The sequence below is a fragment of the Anser brachyrhynchus genome (genome assembly GCF_964034855.1).
Source record: "Anser brachyrhynchus genome assembly, chromosome: 24".
NCBI classification, from domain to species: domain Eukaryota; kingdom Metazoa; phylum Chordata; class Aves; order Anseriformes; family Anatidae; genus Anser; species Anser brachyrhynchus.
Genome location: NC_137717.1, coordinates 1,097,347 through 1,116,273, shown reverse-complemented (window position 1 = coordinate 1,116,273; position 18,927 = coordinate 1,097,347). Strand labels below are relative to the sequence as shown.

The window sequence follows — 18,927 nt, the reverse complement described above, 5'->3', positions numbered from 1 at the left end:
TTATCAAAGCCCAGGTGCTGGGTTCCCAGGGTGTGGTGACACCCAGCGCACAACAGGAAGCTTAACAGCACACGAGATAGTGCCCATAAAAATGAGCAGCAGCAAGCGCCAAGTGGGACTTTGACTGGAACTGCAGCTGGATTGCAAAACGTGGGGTCTGCCTCGGTCAGGGACACCTCCGCCGTCATCTGCTTCCTCCGAGGGCTGAACAAGTAAGCTGTTCTTGCTGCTAGAAACTGTACATAGTAATAAGCCATGCTGATTGCTAATTTTTTAATGTGATAATAAAGCTCTAATTATAACCACAGTCCTGTGAGCGGTCCTTATTCTACCAGGCATCCCTAAAAGAACCTGCTCGTTGGGTGATACACTGTTTTTAAAGCAACTATTTTTGCAAGAGCATGGATTAAAATTCCTGCTGTTCACATCTTCTCATTAAATGCATTTTACATGCAAGGAAAAAAGAGAGAGAGAGAGAACAACTAATTAATTCCCCAAGTATGGTACATTTCTGATTGTGTAAAAAATATCCAGCTATTTCTTGCATGGTAGAAAGACGAAATAAATTGTGTTAGTTTAGCCCAAGGTTATATGTAATCTTACTTGTATTTTAAAATAAAAACCTTAGTAAAGTCATATTGCTTTACTCACACACTTCAGAAAAATCCATTACCATTCCATCCAATCCAATCCAACAAGTTAATCTTGTGAATCAGTGCATGTCCCCCTTAACTACGGTACTACAGGTGTTTTGGTATACACTCTTGAATTTTCTTTGGCAAGAAATATCGCAATATACTTAAAGTCAGAAAACATACCATAACTGAAATATGTGATTTTCCAGAAATATTTGTGTTACAGAAAAAATCATTTTAACTGCTGCCACTGTTAATTATACTTTTACACTTGGTTACCAAAACCCAAATAAAACAATGTACAATTTATGTTAATAAATTTTGTATCAGCACCAACAACATCCATTTTTAAGTAATTTCTAAGTTATTCTCTGAAATGCAGACTATCAGTCTTGTACCTGAAGCACTCCTCCTGCTGCTGTGGGAAGCACCTCCTCTGCATAGTTGCTAAGTTTATTTCCATTGGACAAATAAACTCTCTGAGCAGTATCTCAACTTCAAGTGGAACTTGGTTAAATACAGCATCTCTAAAATTTGGAAGTGCAAAGCGCTAGATTAAACAACTAACTGCCCTTCTAGAATCAGTGTATTGTTTATGATGTGTTATTGTGCAAAACAGGATGAAATTAGTCCTTCTGTATGACGAAACCAACAGTCTGTTCCCTGGCTGTTCTTAACTGCCACAAGCAGCCTCCTTGGCAAGGTTTCTGAAGTATTCTGAGTAAAGCACTTGCAACACCTTTAAAAATTCTAATTAATCTACTCCAGATATCACTGCATTTTTTTTTCTACTTTTAAAATTCTATTACCTCTTTCTAGCAGATGGAGAACCCTTGAGCTCCCGCTAATATTGATACAAACTGCCAAGCTCAGCACTCTCTGGTACACAAGCGAAAGTACCTAGTACATGAAAAGTCAGCTAAGTCAAACAGAACAAATACCTACAGAGTGTTCTTTTCAGAAGAAAGTTTTCAGCAGATGAAGTATTTGAGAATAGAACTGAAAAAATACATAGGATGTTATAGATAAAGCGGTGCTACTCAGCTGAACTGACAGGCAAGTAAATTATTAGTAGCTAGGAGGAAGCTTCCAGTGGCTTTGGGAAGTCAGGGCTAGCAGAGGGAGAATTAACGCAAGGGCAGCTGCGTGAGCTCCTCTGACCCATTGTCTTGTCCACAAGAGCAGACGAAAGCAGTTACTCCATGGGAGAATAAGGGAAGCAAACAGCAACACTTTTACCTCAGTCTCCTCCAGCCTCCTCCAGCTTATGACTTGGCGGCTTCCAAAGGCACGGGCGCTTCTGTATGGAACCCTCAGGTCTCTCTGTGACCATGTTTAGTACACCCCTGTAACACTCACCAACATTTCGCATCCACAACAGCCTAGGGCAAGAACTTCCAGTGCCTAATTGCACGTTATGTGAAGAACCACATCCTTCGGTTTGACCTGCCAGCTTCATTCGCCGTCACCTGACTCTTTTAGCAGAATAAGCAGTGAACAATCAGTCCCTATTGATCCTGCCATGATTTTAGACATTTCCATGTATCTCACCTGATTTTTTTTCCAGTTTGGATACCTCACACTCTGTAGACATTTGTACAAAGCTGCGGCACACTTCTGTCATTTCTCCCTCTCTGAACAATTACAGGTTCCCACATACATTCTTTAAGGTGAGTGACACCAGGGTTGCAAACAGAGTCCAACATGCTCTATTAATTAATGGTAAGAATCAAGAAGCTGGGTACTGGAGTTGCGTTGGGTTACCCTGAAAGGGGAACGATGAGGACAAAGAGGGTTGCTAACAATCCTCTGGGCTGGATTTGGAATCAGCTCGAACAATACACGGTTCTGACTTGGATGTAAAAGCAGGATGAGTTGTGTGACATTTGCAGGTGGCACTGATCAGAGGATGACTAAGAACCAGCAATGCAGCGTGGCTGGAAAGGGCCAGTCAGTTGTAGGCACATCAGTTTCAAATGTTTCCAGTTGATAATCAACACCATTGTCCAGTGAACTGAAGAGATTCAAGCAAAAATACTGTGTAAATTCCAGACACTTTCTGATGTTCAAGAACGATTAATTTAAGCTGGTCAGCACAGAATGGAGTCTTGGACAAGCAAATGGGTCTCATGAAAGATTTTAAAAGTGTTGCCTGAATATAAAAATATGAAAGGAGATGGAATTTACAAGATGACGGATGTTGATTAAAAAGGCAGTATTAAGCCGGTGAAAAATATTGTTACAAGATAAATGGATATAAATTGAATATGAATGCATGATAGACAGGGAGAACGTTTCTAACTCTCAGGGGAAAAAGCCTTTAGATATCTTTCTGCTTTTTCTATAGTGGGGAAGGGAACGTAAATTGTTTCAAGATGGAATGTCTTAAGTTTACGGAAGGGAGGGCTAAAAGGACACAAAGGATACAGTGAAGGCAGAATGGCTCACATGGGAAAACAAATATTTATGACAAATAACTGGGGTGACAAGACAGAAGAGAAAAGACCCTGGTGGTAAGAAGAGGAAGGAGAAAGATACCAAACTTCCAGTGAAAGAAGTTAAGAGGTTTAAGTAGTAGGATTTCAGACATTATGCTTTTTTTTTTTGCCTTTTTTTTTTTTCCCAGAAGGTAACTGAGATATGAAAAAATAAGATATTGCATCTCCTCTCGAGGAATCCGCAGGCACGTTACAGAAGGATTTGGGTCACCAGGGCCCCTGCTACACATAAAGATGCGGGAAGGAAGCATCTAGGGCATTGCATCCCCTCCTGGGCAGCATGTGGGTGTGGGAAGAGGAAAGCAGCCCAGACTGCGGGGCGAGCAGGCGGAGGGAGCTGCTGGGCTGCGCCTGCACTCGGTGCGTTGCCCCTTTAATTGTGTCCCCAGCCCTCGGGCGTCTCTGTCCAACGCCCACGTCAGCAAATACCTTTTGTTTCTCTCACGTTCGGGCTGCCAGGGCTCGGGGCTGCGCGACCAGCACGGCGCCGTGAGCCGCAGCGAGCCCCGCGCGGGGGCCGGGACCCCGCATCCTCCGCCCGCTCCTCCCGGCCGAGCGGCAGCCGCCCGCGGAACCCAGCCGGTGAGCGGCGGCTGCGCAGCCCCGCGCCGGCCGCTCGGAGCGGGCGCCGGGGCCGGGGGAGCCCGGAGCGGGCTGCGGCGAGCGACGTCCGTCGGCTCCGCCGTCCGCCGGGAGCCGCCGGGGCGCCGGGAGCCGCCGGGAGCCGCCGGGAGCCGCCGGGAGCCGCCGGGAGCCGCCGGGAGCCGCCGGGAGCCGCCGGGAGCCGCCGGGAGCCGCCGGGAGCCGCCGGGAGCCGCCGGGAGCCGCCGGGAGCCGCCGGGAGCGGGGGGCCGCCGGGCGGCCGGGCTGCGGAGCGGAGGGGAGAGCCGCGCGGGCGCCATTTGCAGCCCCGGGCGCGGCTGCAAGGAGCCGGGCGCGGCAACAAAGGGCTGCGCGGGAGCGGGCGGCGGGTGCGCGGCGAGGGGGGCCGCGCGGGGCGGGCTGGGGCGCTGCCGGCGCGGGGCGGCCGCGGGCAGCGGGAGCGGGGCCGCGCCGGGCACCGGGCACCGGGCACCGGGCGGCGGCGCGGCGGGGAGCGCCCGAGGCGCCGGCTGAGCGGGAGCCGGGGCTCCGGGCGGGGCGAGCGGCTCGGGGGGGCTGCGGGCTCCGTGCCGAGCCGTGCCGCGCCGCTGGGGAGCCGCAGCCGCCGGAGCGGCGTCGTGCCCAGTGGTGCCGCCCGCGCAGCCGGGAGGTGGCTCCGCGCCTGCCGGGCGGGGGCCCTGCGCCGCCGGGCGTCCCGGGCTGCCCGGGCGCGGGTGAGCGGCGACTGCCGGTGCCGGGGAGCCCGGCCGGGTGCGCTGCGGCCGCCCAGGGCTCGGCCGCCGGGTGCCCGCTCGTGGCGCCTTCGGCGGCGGGGAGCCGGGCCCGGGCGGCGCGGCAGCGGCACGCCGAGGACGGGGGCAGCGTCCGAGCTCGGCGGCCGGAGGGCTCCGCGGCGCCCGGGCTCCGGTCCGAGCGCTGCGCGGCTCCCGGCGGGCTGCGCGCATCCCGCATCCCTCGCGTGTCCGGGCGCCGCGCTGGAGCACAGACGTGGCTGCGAATAACGTGGTCAGGTGTACCGGGCTCTGCCATCCCTAGGGGTTTTTCTGTTTGAAAGAGGATGAATGATCGGGGATATCGTAACTCAAACGGATTTATAATTTTAAGTCTATTTATATATTTATTTTTTTCAAAATATCTATAAAACTGTTTTTTGACGTCTTTTACGGAGTTGCACAATGCTGAGATCAAGGTTCTAATTTTTTTTTTTTAATATATTTCTTAGAGTGACTTGCATCTTGTCTGGAATGGAGATTTCTTCTCACCAGTTTCACCTCTTGCAGCAACTAAATGAGCAGCGCAGGCAGGACTTATTCTGTGACTGCAATATCCTGGTCGAGGGAAAGGTCTTTAAAGCACACCGAAATGTGCTGTTTGCCAGCAGCGGGTATTTCAAAATGCTCCTTTCACAGAGTTCGAAGGAAACTACTCAGCCAACGACAGCCACCTTCCAGGCCTTTTCTCCCGACACATTTACAGTTATCCTAGATTTTGTGTATTCAGGCAAACTGTCCCTCACCGGTCAGAATGTCATTGAAGTCATGTCGGCAGCTAGCTATCTTCAGATGACCGACGTTATCAGCGTGTGTAAAACGTTCATTAAGTCTTCACTAGATATCAGTGAGAAGGAGAAGGATCGCTACTTCAGCCTGTCAGACAAAGAGGTAAATTCAAATGGCGTGGACCGATCCTGCTTGTATAGCGCTGGCTGGAGAGCAGAAAGCAGCCCCCCGCATTCCCACTTAAATCCAGATCAAGGGACATGCATGATGGGTGGAAACGCTTGGAGCAATTTCAACTACTATCCAGCTTCTCAAAGAAATGCACAGCAACAGCTGTCCAAACACGACCAAAGGCAGGATTCCATAAAGAAATCCCGGCACCTGGGACTACAGCAACCTTCTGACATTCCTCACTATAAATCAAGCAAACTGGAGGACAGGGCTGCTGAGCCTGCTGGCCACATTACTCAGTCTGAGGAGCAAGTTCAGATTGAAACAGAAGTTGAATCTCCTCATGTGGGATACCAGTACGGTCAAGGGTCTGATGTGATATCAAGAAGCTTGGCTGTGTCACAGCAGGAGCACGAATCACCCCGTTCTTCGAGTAAATCCAAGTCTTCAAAAGCAGATGAGCCGTATGCAAGCATGCCCTCAATTCTAGGTGTCATGGGAGGCTGGGCTGAAGGTAAGAGTTTCTTTTAACGCTGCAATCATCGGTTAATCATCTGGTGTCAGTGAGAAAATACACATTGCTGAAAGAGTGTGCGTTTACCAGAAATACATTTCCGTTTTCCAGAAATGTAAGCTTGGAAAGCGAAGCTCTGTTTTTCAGTAATTATGAATAAATGAAGTAAATGAATAAAGGAATAATTACGAAGGAATTAAATCAAACTAGTCTTTCAAAATATATAATCTTTAGTGTCTCTCCAGCTCTAGACTCATGATTATCTTGTTTTTTTAAGCTCATTTTAATATAGCTAATGGTCCACTCCTTTTCCTTTGTTGCATTCATGTGTAATTTATAGGAAAACACAAAATCTTTGTATTTGAAAAGACCTATGATATATTTTTTTTTAAATAGGAGTGATTTTCTCTTCTGTTTCTGTTGCTTTTCATAACTAGAATACAGTTTCCTAGAGCATGACTAGATGTGTTATGACTTTTTTTTTTAAATCAAATTATTTCCTAACAGATGATCTGCCCAGGATGAGGTTCAAGTGCCCGTTCTGTACTCATGTGGTGAAAAGAAAAGCAGACCTAAAGCGTCACCTTCGCTGTCACACAGGAGAGCGCCCTTACCCTTGCGAGGCATGTGGGAAAAGATTTAGCAGGCTAGATCACCTAAGTAGCCATTTTCGAACAGTATGTATTTTTAGTAACTGCATGGTTTGTTTAATGTGTAAATCTGTCTTGGTATAATTAAACACAGTACAAGTGTATCTGGTTGATATATTGACTCCCATAAAGAAGAGGTAGTAGATAATTAAGCTGGTTTTGTTTAAGTCAATTAGAAGCATAATCCCTATGAGAGGGGATGCATTTCTTTGTTAATTGATGGTTTGCAAAGGCAGTGTGCTACGTAAGTCCTGTAATAGAGCTTAAGTGGACAATCACAGCACTCATGATTGTTTTATTTTTAAAGTTTGATGACTTCCTTGAAATGAGTTAATGCTACCACTTGATGCTACTCCAGCCCTACTTTTGTGATCTTAAAAAACACTTCTCTCTGGATAAAATATCAAATTTGTTCATTTCAATTTTCCCAGATTCATCAGGCTTGTAAACCTATCTGCAGAAAGTGTAAACGCCACGTGACTGAGCTAACAGGACAAGTGGTCCAAGAGGGGACAAGACGTTACAGACTCTGTAATGAGTGCTTGGCTGAAGCTGGCATAGACAGTATTCGCATTGACTTGGAGGCTGAAGCACCCCTTGAATTTCCAGCAGACGGGGATAAGGATTCCAGGTGGCACTATGGGGAAGACAACAGATCTGACGTGGAGATTGTGGAGGATGGGTCATCCGACTTGGTCATTCAGCAGGTTGATGACAGTGAGGATGAAGCAGACGAAAAGGATGTAAAACCAAGCATTAGGTAGTTGCGAGATGAGCATTAGTACGTTCTCTGTTTTACAAGGAATTCCTGTCCTGACCATAAACCCTCCACCAGCCTGTTGTTATTGTACAAAGACTTATTGGTTTCTCTTGAACAGGTCCAGACTTGCATGTTTATGGACGTATCATCGGGTCCATTCTGAGTTTTGCTATCGAAATACCCATACTTTGCTTCACTAGAAATAACCCATTCTTGAATGAAATGATGGCTGAACACGGACGCTGACGTACTACATGGATAAAAGTCTACTACTTTTTGTAGTAGACAATGGGTCTCTTCTCAAAACCTCTTTCACGGGGGTAGGGTCTAAATACTTTTTAAAAAAAGAAGTCGCACACCATTGTAAATTATCCAATTTTTACACTTTTAGAGATGTTGGCTTTATATGTGGTATCTCCCAGTGATGAGAAAAGTCTAAGTACCCCACCACTGCCATCTCCACTGTAGAATATAAAGGCAACTGCTCTTCAGCATTCAGAAATGAAGATAATCTTCCATGAAATTTCATGAAGTCTTCACATTATGATTAGAAAAGCCAGGCAGAGAATTAAGAAAAAGTGTATAATTTTTTTTTTTTTAGCGCATATATCTGGAAAAGCACTTTCTTGTAAAAATTATTCTAATAAGGAGAATCTTTATCAGATCATTCATTCAAGACTTATTTCCTTACAGGAAAATAAACACATGAATGCTAGTCCCAGTCAATGCATCAGAGATAAAGTGGTTATGAATATGGATCAGTAATTGATGCCAGTAGATGTTTTATTCATTCTGAAAATAGGGAACTCAGACTGGAGTGTGTTTTAATAGCCATTGGTAAAAATACCTTTTTTTTTTTTTTTTTATAAACATCTCAAATGTGGCAAAGCGGTGTGACTGGTAGCCCTGCATCCACAGTGTTGCCAATGCCAGCGGCATCTTCTCAATACCAGCATGAACGAAACAATCCTGACAAGGTTACTTTGGCTGCTGTGTTCTCTCTTTGTTCCCTGTTTTATTCACCATTAATGGAGGCAGAGCCAACTTGTATAGCATGTATACTCTATCATTAGAAATGGAACTGATGACATTTTACATCTGAAACCATTGACTACTCTTGTTTGTATTGACCTACTCTCAATTTAAACTGGTGAGTTTTAAGATGGAGTCCTTATCGATTTATATATTCCCAAAGTCACCCAGTCACCAAGAGAACATATTCCAACCTTTTTCAGTCTGTGCTGTATGCCAGTGAAAAATACGTACTGAAAGTTCTAGACATCATATTTGTTTAACTTTACCTACAATTAGACTACAAGAGATGAGATGATTGATGTTGAAGAAAGTTTCCTTTTAAAACAAAATTAAGTCACTTTGTTTTCTAACTTGGTGAGTTCTGCTTAACCAGCACCACAAAGAGGAGAGGAGGAGAAGTATGCTGCTGGATGGTTTTACTCGGCATTTTCTTGGACAGAAATGAGTTTTACTAGTCTTCATGTTGTGATCATTGTACTTGATCGGTACACGCTTAGAAAGCTTTGTCTTTTTTTTTTTTTTTAACAATTTTGTAAGCATGTTTGGCTGAAACCTGGGGTTAATTACAGAGCAATTTCATATATAAACACTATATAATCTCTTTCCCAGGGACAGCTAAAAAGTCACTATTTTATTTTTATTTCTGTAAAAACTGTATAGCCTTGTTATTATCGTTATCAGAGTGTGCAGCATTTTCTTACCAGGCTGCAGATGGCCAGCCTAGGTGCCTCACAACTGAGAGCTGGAGCACATCCCAAGTTGACGGTGCAAGCACTAAGCACCTCCCTCAAACATGCAGGGTGTCGAGCAGCACCCAGTCTGTTTGTTCCAAGGAGACCGTTCTTTTTCCATTTGTCCAGTTGGGAAGTGATATTTCATTGCTCCTACAGAAATTACTGTCCATTGGCTTAGACATGGGGGGAGAGGAGGAGAAAGGGGAGAATTTACCAAACTTTCTGATGAGGTGTATGAAAACACCTTGTCCAAACAAATTTGCCTTGATTTTATGTTTCCCTTTGCTCAGCAGTCCACAAAATGGACTTGACATGAAAACAGCTAGTTATTTTCTTGGAGCTTATTACTCCTAAAATTCATAGTATTAAATGGTTAAGAAATATTCCACAGGCAACCATAACTAAATCAAATATAGAACAAAGAAATATATAAAGGAATACAGAATAACTTCAATCAATTGCAAATTTCGAGAGAAAATGCTTGTCAAAATAGAATTTAATAGATTTTTCATTTCCCTTTAAATTAAGCAGTATGCACAATAAATGCTAGGTACCAGTGCCTGCTGTCCCAGAATACAAAGTAACTGGGATTAGTCTCGCCTGTGTCTGGGGACTGATTAAGGGGAAGGGGAAATACAGTGTCACTCTAGGCCTGAAATCTTAACTGCCAACTGCAAAGGTGAGACTATTATGTGTTCTTGTATACCTGAGGGAGTTTTTAGAAGCAAAGGGATTTCTGGATCAATACTCAATTTAATTAGATATTGTAAATCTAAGAATAGTGAGGACCAGATGGTTCAGAAAAAAGATGTGAAGTGGCTATAGTGGGCAAATGGAACAATCTATCCATATGAAGACATTAAGTGTAGGCAAATTAATTGCTGATTTGCCTTGGCAAACAAGGGTTTTTACTGCTTTTATACGTTGTTATTCTCAAATAGCATACTTAAATATTTGTAGTCATTTTTAAAGTATCTTATTAAGCTTGGAGTTTTAGCCCAAGACTGCGATACCCACAGGTCAGTTATGTTTTATATTTTAAAAAGGTTACCATTTTTACATTTGTTGCTTTAATTTCAGTTGTTCCGTTATTTTTGTATTACAAGACAAGATAAACGTTAAGTGCCTTATGTTTTCTATGTCCTTCATTTTACATAGCCAGTCATGTATTTTTGCTTGTTTTTCTTTAAATGAAATTAACCCTATTTTGTTTTCTTTTAATCTCCTTGCATTGCCTCTGATAACTGTCTTCATACTCTTGTCAGGCTCACAGGCTGCTCATTAGCAGAAGTAACGTTTTCTTTTCTTTCTCCGAGGAGGAAAGCAAAGAGCATAAAGGATTGTTCCCACAGAATTTAATTTACCTGACAATAACTGTTTTGAATGATGCTTTTAGAACTTTGTCAGGTCACAAGAAAGACAGCTGATTTTATCTTTAGATGCTAGAGAAGGCTGTATAGGACTGTATTGACTTCTGCTGATATTGATCCATTCAGATTCTGTTTCCGTACTGCCGCTGTACATCCAAGTCAAAGTTTGGGAGGTTTAAATTGTAGTGCGGCATTGGAACAGGCAGTTCAGAGAGCAGCCTCCTGGATCGCTGCCCTTGAAGGTGTTCCAGACTTGGCTAGACAAAGCATGGCTGATCCAAGCCGACATTGGTGCTAGCCTTCTTCCTCTGGGAGGTGGGACTGGAGACGCTCAGAGCTCTCCTATGACCAGCAGTTCTATGATTGCTGATTTTTGCTATTATTTTCATTTTTCCTTGTACATTTTTCATCTTCATCATGACTCTTTCTGATTGCTTTGAATGTTCTTAAGTGCTACTTCTTAATGCATATTTTGATTCTTCACTGGTTTTCAATATGCCTTTCTCTTGTCTTCTGCTTTTCCATTCCTTGTTTACTCTGATTAGGTGGTGGGTGTCAACTTCAAGAAACATTCCTCTTATACATCTATTTTTCTGTGCAATCCTGGGTTCCTTGTCCCTTTCCTCCATCTGTACTTTGTCATTGAAAGACTGCCTCTGTTTACTTGGTTTGTGTTTATTGTGTTCACAAAATCACAGTCAAGAGTAAAGACATAGTTAAAGCTGAGACACTAAATGGAGGATGATGAATCTATCTTATTTTCTGGCAGCTACCTTGCTGTTCTTTAAAAAGCTGAAACATGGAATCAAAAACATTTTCCTTCTGTTTCAGGTAATTCATGAACAATTCCTCATGCCAGGTACACCTATGATTTATGTGATACTTGATTTTGTTTTCTCCTTCAACTGCTGCATAAATATCATACCCCAAATTTTTGTTTTCCATTAAATTATCTAAAGTTATTTATTTATTATCCCAAAAAAAAGACACTTGTCTTTTTCTTAAAGGTTTGGGAAGACAGGCTTTCAGCTGTTATTTTCACAATTAATACCAAAAAAATACCCAAAAGCTCAAAATGAATGTCCCTTTCCAACCAGTTGGTATATATTCGATTCCAGTTCTGAAGAACTGAGATGAAAAAAAAATGCAAATATATTTATTTAGTGTGAGCTATGAAAATATTTGAGAGCCCCAGAGATCTCTGTAGCAGAAAAATTGATTAGATACTGACAGTGACTGCTGCATTTATAATCCTTTCTTTACTCCCAGCTCTTCAGAAGAAATACGCCATCCTCCACGATTTTGGCACTCTTTTTCAATTTTTCAATGAAAATTTATATATATATATATATATATAAATAATTCTGCTGGATGTACAACTATTATGGAATATATTCCATTTCTTCCCTGAAGCATCTGGTCACTGTCAGAGATTATTCCATTCCCTAGCTATGCCAATGTCTACATTTCTTATATTTTGGTTTCTATAGTCTGCAGAAGTACTTGGCTTTGCACTTCAGATAGCCTAAACAGGGGCTAATAGCACTATATCTTCAGCTCCATTTATTATTTAAATTGACCTTGATGAAGCTGAAAAATGCCTGACCTGCCATCTGGCTACAGCTGAATCAAGGACTGTTCCTGGATCCCTCTCTGACAGTCATTAGCATCTGTTAGCACACAACAGTGCTATATAGCTCAGTATCTATCTAAAAATCTCAGCTGCTGAGGGTTAGCAGAATTAAGGGAGGATTATAGCTGTTTTTATTTATTTTTTAAACTAAGTCTTTAGGTTAAAGTTAGCAGTCAGACTAGCATAAGCACATGTGCTCAGGGTTTATTTAATGAATTTACAACTTCATTAGAAACGATAACAGTGGACTGCAGAGGCCAGCAGTCTACATATACGATCTGGTTAAGCTGGCAGTGGGGACTTCTAATAATTTGCAAGGTAGAGAAACACGAGTTATAAACCCAGAATAGTTACTTCTACATTCCTGTTAAGCTCCTACATGGATAAGTGCAGCAGAATTGTAAGGGCAGTAGTTCCATATTCTAGTACAGACATTCCAACACCACCTTGTTGATTTTTCTGAAATATCTCAGAGAAGTCTGAAGTCGATTTGAAGGTTGCTATTAGTTGGAAGGCAGCATAAATGAGAACGAAAGGAGAAAAAAAAAACCTAATTCTAGCAAAAAGGGCTGAGTTTTGAAACAAAGAGTCATAATCATCTAGTCCTTGCCTGCAGACATTCAGTGTAGTTGTTCCATTAGGTAGCAGGGTCACTATAACATAGATTTCTGTGCATCAACACACATTTTTGCATCACAAATGTTAAACACAGGACAAAAGAAATTTTAAGGAAGAGCTGGGAAGAGTTGAAGGAAAAACATTTCTGTCTCCTGGTCTAGCTGTTGTACTAAATGAAACCCTAATGAAGTTCTATGTCACATTCCAATATGATTTTTTTTTAAACTGTGAAAATGGCAATTGTTCTTTTACCCTGTTCTAAATGAGCCTAACTGAGGAGGGTGCTATACCAGACGACCTCCAGAGGTCCCTTCTCAAAATTATTTGACGATGTCAAGCAACAAGATTGAAACAGTCTTTGAACAGGCATCCTGATTATTTTATCCACGTGGAAGAGGAAGAAAATATCTGTACTGTTGCACCCCCACTTGCAGTACGTTGGTTTTGGATGTCCTCCATTGTTTGAATACAAAACTTTCCTATTATAAAAATGCTGTTGTATTGAGTAACACAATATATCCTACTGCACAGAACTACAAATATTTCCCATTCAGGTGGCGCCTTCCTTCCACACACAAAAGCTATCTAGCCGTGCCGCTAACAATAGCAGCGCATTGTACACGGTAAGGTAGCGGGCCTCCTGGGCAGCATGTGGGTGTGGGAAGAGGAAAGCAGCCCAGACTGCGGGGCGAGCAGGCGGAGGGAGCTGCTGGGCTGCGCCTGCACTCGGTGCGTTGCCCCTTTAATTGTGTCCCCAGCCCTCGGGCGTCTCTGTCCAACGCCCACGTCAGCAAATACCTTTTGTTTCTCTCACGTTCGGGCTGCCAGGGCTCGGGGCTGCGCGACCAGCACGGCGCCGTGAGCCGCAGCGAGCCCCGCGCGGGGGCCGGGACCCCGCATCCTCCGCCCGCTCCTCCCGGCCGAGCGGCAGCCGCCCGCGGAACCCAGCCGGTGAGCGGCGGCTGCGCAGCCCCGCGCCGGCCGCTCGGAGCGGGCGCCGGGGCCGGGGGAGCCCGGAGCGGGCTGCGGCGAGCGACGTCCGTCGGCTCCGCCGCCCGCCGGGGCGCCGGCAGCCGCCGGGAGCCGCCGGGAGCCGCCGGGAGCGGGGGGCCGCCGGGCGGCCGGGCTGCGGAGCGGAGGGGAGAGCCGCGCGGGCGCCATTTGCAGCCCCGGGCGCGGCTGCAAGGAGCCGGGCGCGGCAACAAAGGGCTGCGCGGGAGCGGGCGGCGGGTGCGCGGCGAGGGGGGGCCGCGCGGGGCGGGCTGGGGCGCTGCCGGCGCGGGGCGGCCGCGGGCAGCGGGAGCGGGGCCGCGCCGGGCACCGGGCACCGGGCGGCGGCGCGGCGGGGAGCGCCCGAGGCGCCGGCTGAGCGGGGAGCGGGAGCCGGGGCTGCGGGGGGGGCGCTGCGGGCTCCACGCCGTGCCGAGCCGAGCCGTGCCGCTGGGGAGCCGCAGCCGCGTCTGGCCGGGCGGCGGCCCTGCGCCGCCGGGCGTCTCCGGCTGCCGGGGCCGAGCGGCCGGGGCGCGGGTGAGCGGCGGCAGCCTCTGCCGGGACCGGGGGAGCCCGGCCGGGTGCTGGGAGAGGCGCTGCCCGCGGCTGGCCGCGCACGGCAGGGACTCGCACCCGGAGCGCGGCAGTCCGTGCTGCTGAAGGGCGGACTGGGTTTTGTCCTGTCTGTGAATCCTTTCCCGTCTTCTCGGATGCAATCTTGAACTTTCAGGTTATGCGCTATTCTTGCCGAGGCATCTTTTCACCTCTTTTAGAGTTGTTTAATGTACTCGGCTATATTATGCGGGGCGCGGAGGTGGAGCTATATGGGGCATGTGATGATGCGTACAGCTTTCATGTTTTTAAAGATAGTGCTCATCTCTTAAAATAGGATTCAGTAACATCGATTTAGTTTAGATTGTCATGATTATGCTTTTTTTTTTTTTTTAGAGCAAGATTTCCTGTTACTCCCTCACTGGAATGGAGATTTCTTCCCATCAGTTTCACCTCCTAGAGCAGTTAAATGAGCAACGGAAGCAAGACTTATTTTGCGACTGCAGTATCCTGGTGGAGGGGAAGGTCTTCAAAGCACATCGAAATGTCCTGTTTGCCAGTAGTGGATATTTCAAAATGCTGCTTTCACAGAGTTCCAAGGACACGAGTCAGCCAACAATAGCTACTTTTGAGGTCTTCTCTCCAGAGACATTTATGGTTATCCTGGACTTTGTGTATTCAGGCATATTGCCTTTAACTGGTCAAAATGTGATCGAAGTCATGTCAGCTGCTAGCTATCTGCAGATGACAGATATTCTTAATGTCTGCAAGACATTCATTAAATCCTCTCTGGATATTAATGAAAAGGAAAAGGATCAATACCTTAGCCTTTCAGCCAAAAGTACCAACAGCGAACCTGCTCATCCAACTCTTTATCGGTCAAGGAGAAAAGCAAAGAGCAACCCAAGGCGTTCCTATTCGATTCCAGATGAAAAGGCTAATGTGGTGAATGAAAACTCGTGGAGTAGTTACAGCAGCTACCTGTCTTCACAGGTGATTCTTCAGCGGGCAGAAACACAGCTATCAAAGAGGGGCAGAAAACAGAGCTCAACGAGAAAGCGCCGAAAGCATCTAGGATTGTCCCAGACACGTGATTTTGGGCAGTGCAAATCAAACAAAGCCGAGCGGGCTGGCGAAGGTTGTAATGCATCAGACTCTAGCAACCTCTCTCGGGCTAGAGAGGAAGCTGAATTTGATGCTGAGAATGATGTTGCTCATGATGATTATGGATATAATCACGAATCAGAAGTAATACCGAAGAGGTGGTCTGTTGCTCAGCTAGAACAAGAACTTTCGCGAACTTCTCCTGAGTTCATGGAATTAAAAGCAGAAGAACTGTACACCTCAGTGCCCACAGTTTTAGGTGTAATGAGTAGTTGGAATGAAGGTAAAAATTATATATGATTTTGCAAAGTTGGTCTTTATTTAGTAGTCAGATGAGAGAATCTTGTGTGGCTGCTTGAGAACCAAAATGATGCCTAGTCTTACAGATTACTGACTTACTCTATTGTAGCGCCTGGCAGAATGAGAGGCTTTGAAGCTGGAACAGGGCAAGAGAATTAGAATCAGAGAGCTTGACCCAGGTATTCTGTAGTTAAAATAATACATGCCTGATTATTTGGACCTAAATGGAGCTTTATGAAGCCTAAAGGGTTCATAATTGACTCAGGGACCTGAAGGACTGAATCACCCTTGTAATGCCCCTGGTATCTGGCAGTAGTAGAGGTGTTCAGCCTGATCCTGTGCTCTTTACAAGAGAAGGTTCCTGGCATTGGTGCTGTGCTGCATTTCCCTTAAGGTGCAAACCAACCCAGAACTTCACGATCGCTTGGCCGCACTACATAAAGCGTCTAAGCTCTTGGTGAACTGGCAGCATGTGTCTGAGGTGGTGGAATGAAGTTGACAGGTATATTCTTACACATATTATTTTGGAAACTAATCTGATATACCTATAGTTTATAATAAAGGCATAATTTTAAGACTTTAAAATCCTACTATACTACAGAGATTACAAATACCTAATTTCTGAAGTATTAGCTGATGCAAGAGTCAGCTATAATATACATTGTCATCCATGTATTCATGATCATCTGTATGTCTAAAATTAAACACCTGGAATAAGGAAGACTATATCATCAAATGCCGAACATATTCAGTGAGAAATACTGTTTTCTAGGGATTATATTTTGTGATTTATTTTTTTTTTATGTAGTGACAAACCAGAGGAAAAATGACCTGCTGCTTATTTAAGCTTAAAAATAACCAAACTGCTGTGTAAAGAAAGACTGTGGTGTTTGACGTGTTAACCTGTGTTTCTCCGTGACAGATGACCTACCTCGGATGCGATTCAAGTGCCCCTTCTGTACGCACACGGTGAAACGACGCGCAGACCTGAAGCGACATCTTCGGTGTCACACAGGGGAGCGACCGTACCCGTGCGAAGCGTGTGGGAAGAGATTCACTCGACTGGAGCATTTACGTAACCACTTCCAAACGGTACGCCATGTCAACAGGAGATTCAGCCTAGGAAAGAAAGCCCAAGATTTCACTGCTACCAGCTGTTCGGTCATTTCTATAACTAGTACCAGAAAAGCGTCCTAGCTGCGTATCAACTTCAATTATTCAGTATTTACATTGGAAAATTTGATTTTTACCTTTACTTTTTAGAACAATCCAGTGAATTTTCCTTTTTTCTTTTATTTAAAAAATAAAAATAAAAAAACTGTCTTTGGTTGAGCACTGACCTTTTCAAATTTTAAATCTCTTTTTAGATACATCAAGCCGGCAAACTTATCTGCAGAAAATGCAAGCGGCACGTAACTGACCTAACAGGATGTGTTGTTCAGCAAGGAACAAGACGCTACAGACTGTGCCATAAGTGTCTAGCAGAAGCTAATTTTGACAGCAACCCTGACGATTTAGATGCAGAACATTCTCCTGTCACCCCCACAGGAAACAAACATTCCAGTTGGGCTTTGGAAGAGGAACACAAATCAGATGATGAAACAGTGGAGGAAGAACCGTATAACTTGGTTGTCCGACGTGTTAATGATGATACTCCGAATGAGGCAGATGAAAAGGTGAAACCAAATCTTAGGTAGATATATTTGTATATTTGTTATTGCTGTATTCAAGATTAAATTACTTGTGTTCTACCAACTAATGCTGGTTTATTAGTTCATTAAATATTGTTAAAGTTATGTCGTAAGAAACAAAATAGGGCTATGAACAAGTTGCTTTGTACTCACAGACACACAACAGCGTAACTACTTCTAAACATCATCCAGAAATTACTTATTATCTGGAAACTATTTAGAAAAATTGCTTTATATTTCTTCAAAGACTTACACAGAGCTCCTGTTCATAATGAAAGTATAAACTATTTTACAGTTCCACAAGGAAGATTCTATACTACACAGATTTAAAAAAAAAAGATAATTTGCTTTGAAAAAGTCTTACAAAAGCATCTAAGAAAAGTAAAACAGTTTTGCTGACACTGTAATTAACATGTATATACACTTAAACTTCCTAAGAAAGGAGTAAACAAATAGAATTCTTCCTGCTGTACTGCAGCTTTGTTTTCTGATTGATCTGTTTCTTATAGTTCTGAAAAGCATGAATCATTTTAAAGAATAAACACCGCCATACAGAGCAGAATAATGAACAGCACATCTGTAGTGGATTTCCATAGTATGAGTTTGCCTTTTCAGATATGAAGTTTTTTTGTACTGTGAATTTTAAGCAAAGATAAACTAACATGGTTCCAAGGAAATAAAAGCACAATCACTGGAAGTACAGTTCTCAGCTTTCTTCCATTTTTTTCAGGACCGGTGCAAGATTTGCTTAAACTCTCGTCTATCTTATGCTAAAATACTACAGAGGACAAGCCTCTTTAATTTCAATGGGACACATCATGTAGCTATTTTAGAAAAGCTATTCTACTTACATATAAAAAAAAAATAGGATGCTCAAAGGCTACTTGACCAAACAATAAAAATTATAAACAATTTCCCTCAGAGTTTAAGCAACCTTTGCACTTCTGGAGTCGTCAGTTTTAGTAATGATATTCTTTTTGCAGTCTCACTCTTTCTGAGTAAGAGAACCACCACTCCCTAGAGAAACTGAAAATGGTTAGTGATTTTTTTTCTAAAGGTGAAGTGAAAAAATATAAGCTTTTTGGACTGAGTAGAGATCTAATGGCATTAACAATGGGAACTCTTGATAAAGAACCGCTGTTTGTTCTCATGTCTCTTTTTTATTCCACTTTTCCTTAGAAAGCAAGGTTAGCAGGACCTGTAGCTTAAGGTTACTGACAAACGAGCAAATTCCCCGTGTAGAATTTAGGAGCAGTTATACAGATTCAAGGTTCTGTCTCCACTAGTTGTCATTAGCAGATAACTACGGAAAAGTGAGAAGAGGACAACCCTGTATAAGAATTCCCTAATGCTCTCCCTGACTCCAGACATTTTCAGTTTAGGGGATTTTCTTAATTTAGGATTTAGCACATCTAGCAATCACCAACACGTCTCTTTTAAGTACTGCCCCACTCTACCCTTAGACTCATCTATACTTACATCAACAGTATCCATTAGCAAACACCTCCACAGGTTTAGTGTGCCTGTGTAAAACCCTCTCCTTTGAACCGCTCCCAGAACTGCCACTACT

At 44.3% G+C, this 18,927-nt stretch overlaps 2 protein-coding genes across 7 annotated transcripts; both read left to right on the top strand.

The window, feature by feature from the left end:
• Positions 1 to 3,398: 3,398 nt before the first annotated feature.
• On the top strand, positions 3,399 to 10,226 carry LOC308182444 (zinc finger and BTB domain-containing protein 8A-like). 4 transcript variants are annotated; one of them, XM_080567090.1, is made up of 4 exons: positions 3,399 to 3,493; positions 4,959 to 5,920; positions 6,428 to 6,597; positions 7,002 to 10,226. In XM_080567090.1, exons 1-4 carry the CDS (start codon positions 3,414 to 3,416, stop codon positions 7,332 to 7,334), a joined length of 1,545 nt encoding a protein of 514 aa, XP_080423216.1. In that variant the 5' UTR covers positions 3,399 to 3,413; the 3' UTR covers positions 7,335 to 10,226. The 4 variants fall into 4 exon arrangements, with proteins under 4 accessions (XP_080423216.1, XP_080423219.1, XP_080423217.1 ...); XM_080567093.1 differs by lacking the exon at positions 3,399 to 3,493 and adding an exon at positions 3,503 to 3,715 and having other exon boundaries at positions 6,428 to 6,543; XM_080567091.1 differs by lacking the exon at positions 3,399 to 3,493 and adding an exon at positions 3,506 to 3,715.
• Positions 10,227 to 13,477: 3,251 nt separating this feature from the next.
• On the top strand, positions 13,478 to 17,424 carry LOC308182446 (zinc finger and BTB domain-containing protein 8A-like). 3 transcript variants are annotated; one of them, XM_080567097.1, is made up of 4 exons: positions 13,478 to 13,671; positions 14,659 to 15,649; positions 16,589 to 16,758; positions 17,034 to 17,424. In XM_080567097.1, the coding sequence occupies exons 2-4, from the start codon at positions 14,689 to 14,691 to the stop codon at positions 17,361 to 17,363; spliced, it is 1,461 nt and encodes a 486-aa protein (XP_080423223.1). In that variant the 5' UTR covers positions 13,478 to 13,671; positions 14,659 to 14,688; the 3' UTR covers positions 17,364 to 17,424. The 3 variants fall into 3 exon arrangements, with proteins under 3 accessions (XP_080423223.1, XP_080423225.1, XP_080423224.1); XM_080567099.1 differs by lacking the exon at positions 13,478 to 13,671 and adding an exon at positions 13,804 to 13,950; XM_080567098.1 differs by lacking the exon at positions 13,478 to 13,671 and adding an exon at positions 14,155 to 14,440.
• The last annotated feature ends 1,503 nt before the right edge of the window (positions 17,425 to 18,927 follow it).

Excerpts from the sequence above, each read along its gene's own strand:
- LOC308182444 (XM_080567090.1), top strand. The coding sequence starts at position 3,414 with ATGTGGGTGTGGGAAGAGGAAAGCAGCCCAGACTGCGGGGCGAGCAGG. Across the intron at positions 5,921-6,427 it reads CATGGGAGGCTGGGCTGAAG|ATGATCTGCCCAGGATGAGG; the intron begins GTAAGAGTTTCT and ends ATTTCCTAACAG. Across the intron at positions 6,598-7,001 it reads TAAGTAGCCATTTTCGAACA|ATTCATCAGGCTTGTAAACC; the intron begins GTATGTATTTTT and ends CAATTTTCCCAG.
- LOC308182446 (XM_080567097.1), top strand. The coding sequence starts at position 14,689 with ATGGAGATTTCTTCCCATCAGTTTCACCTCCTAGAGCAGTTAAATGAG. Across the intron at positions 15,650-16,588 it reads AATGAGTAGTTGGAATGAAG|ATGACCTACCTCGGATGCGA; the intron begins GTAAAAATTATA and ends TCTCCGTGACAG. Across the intron at positions 16,759-17,033 it reads TACGTAACCACTTCCAAACG|ATACATCAAGCCGGCAAACT; the intron begins GTACGCCATGTC and ends ATCTCTTTTTAG.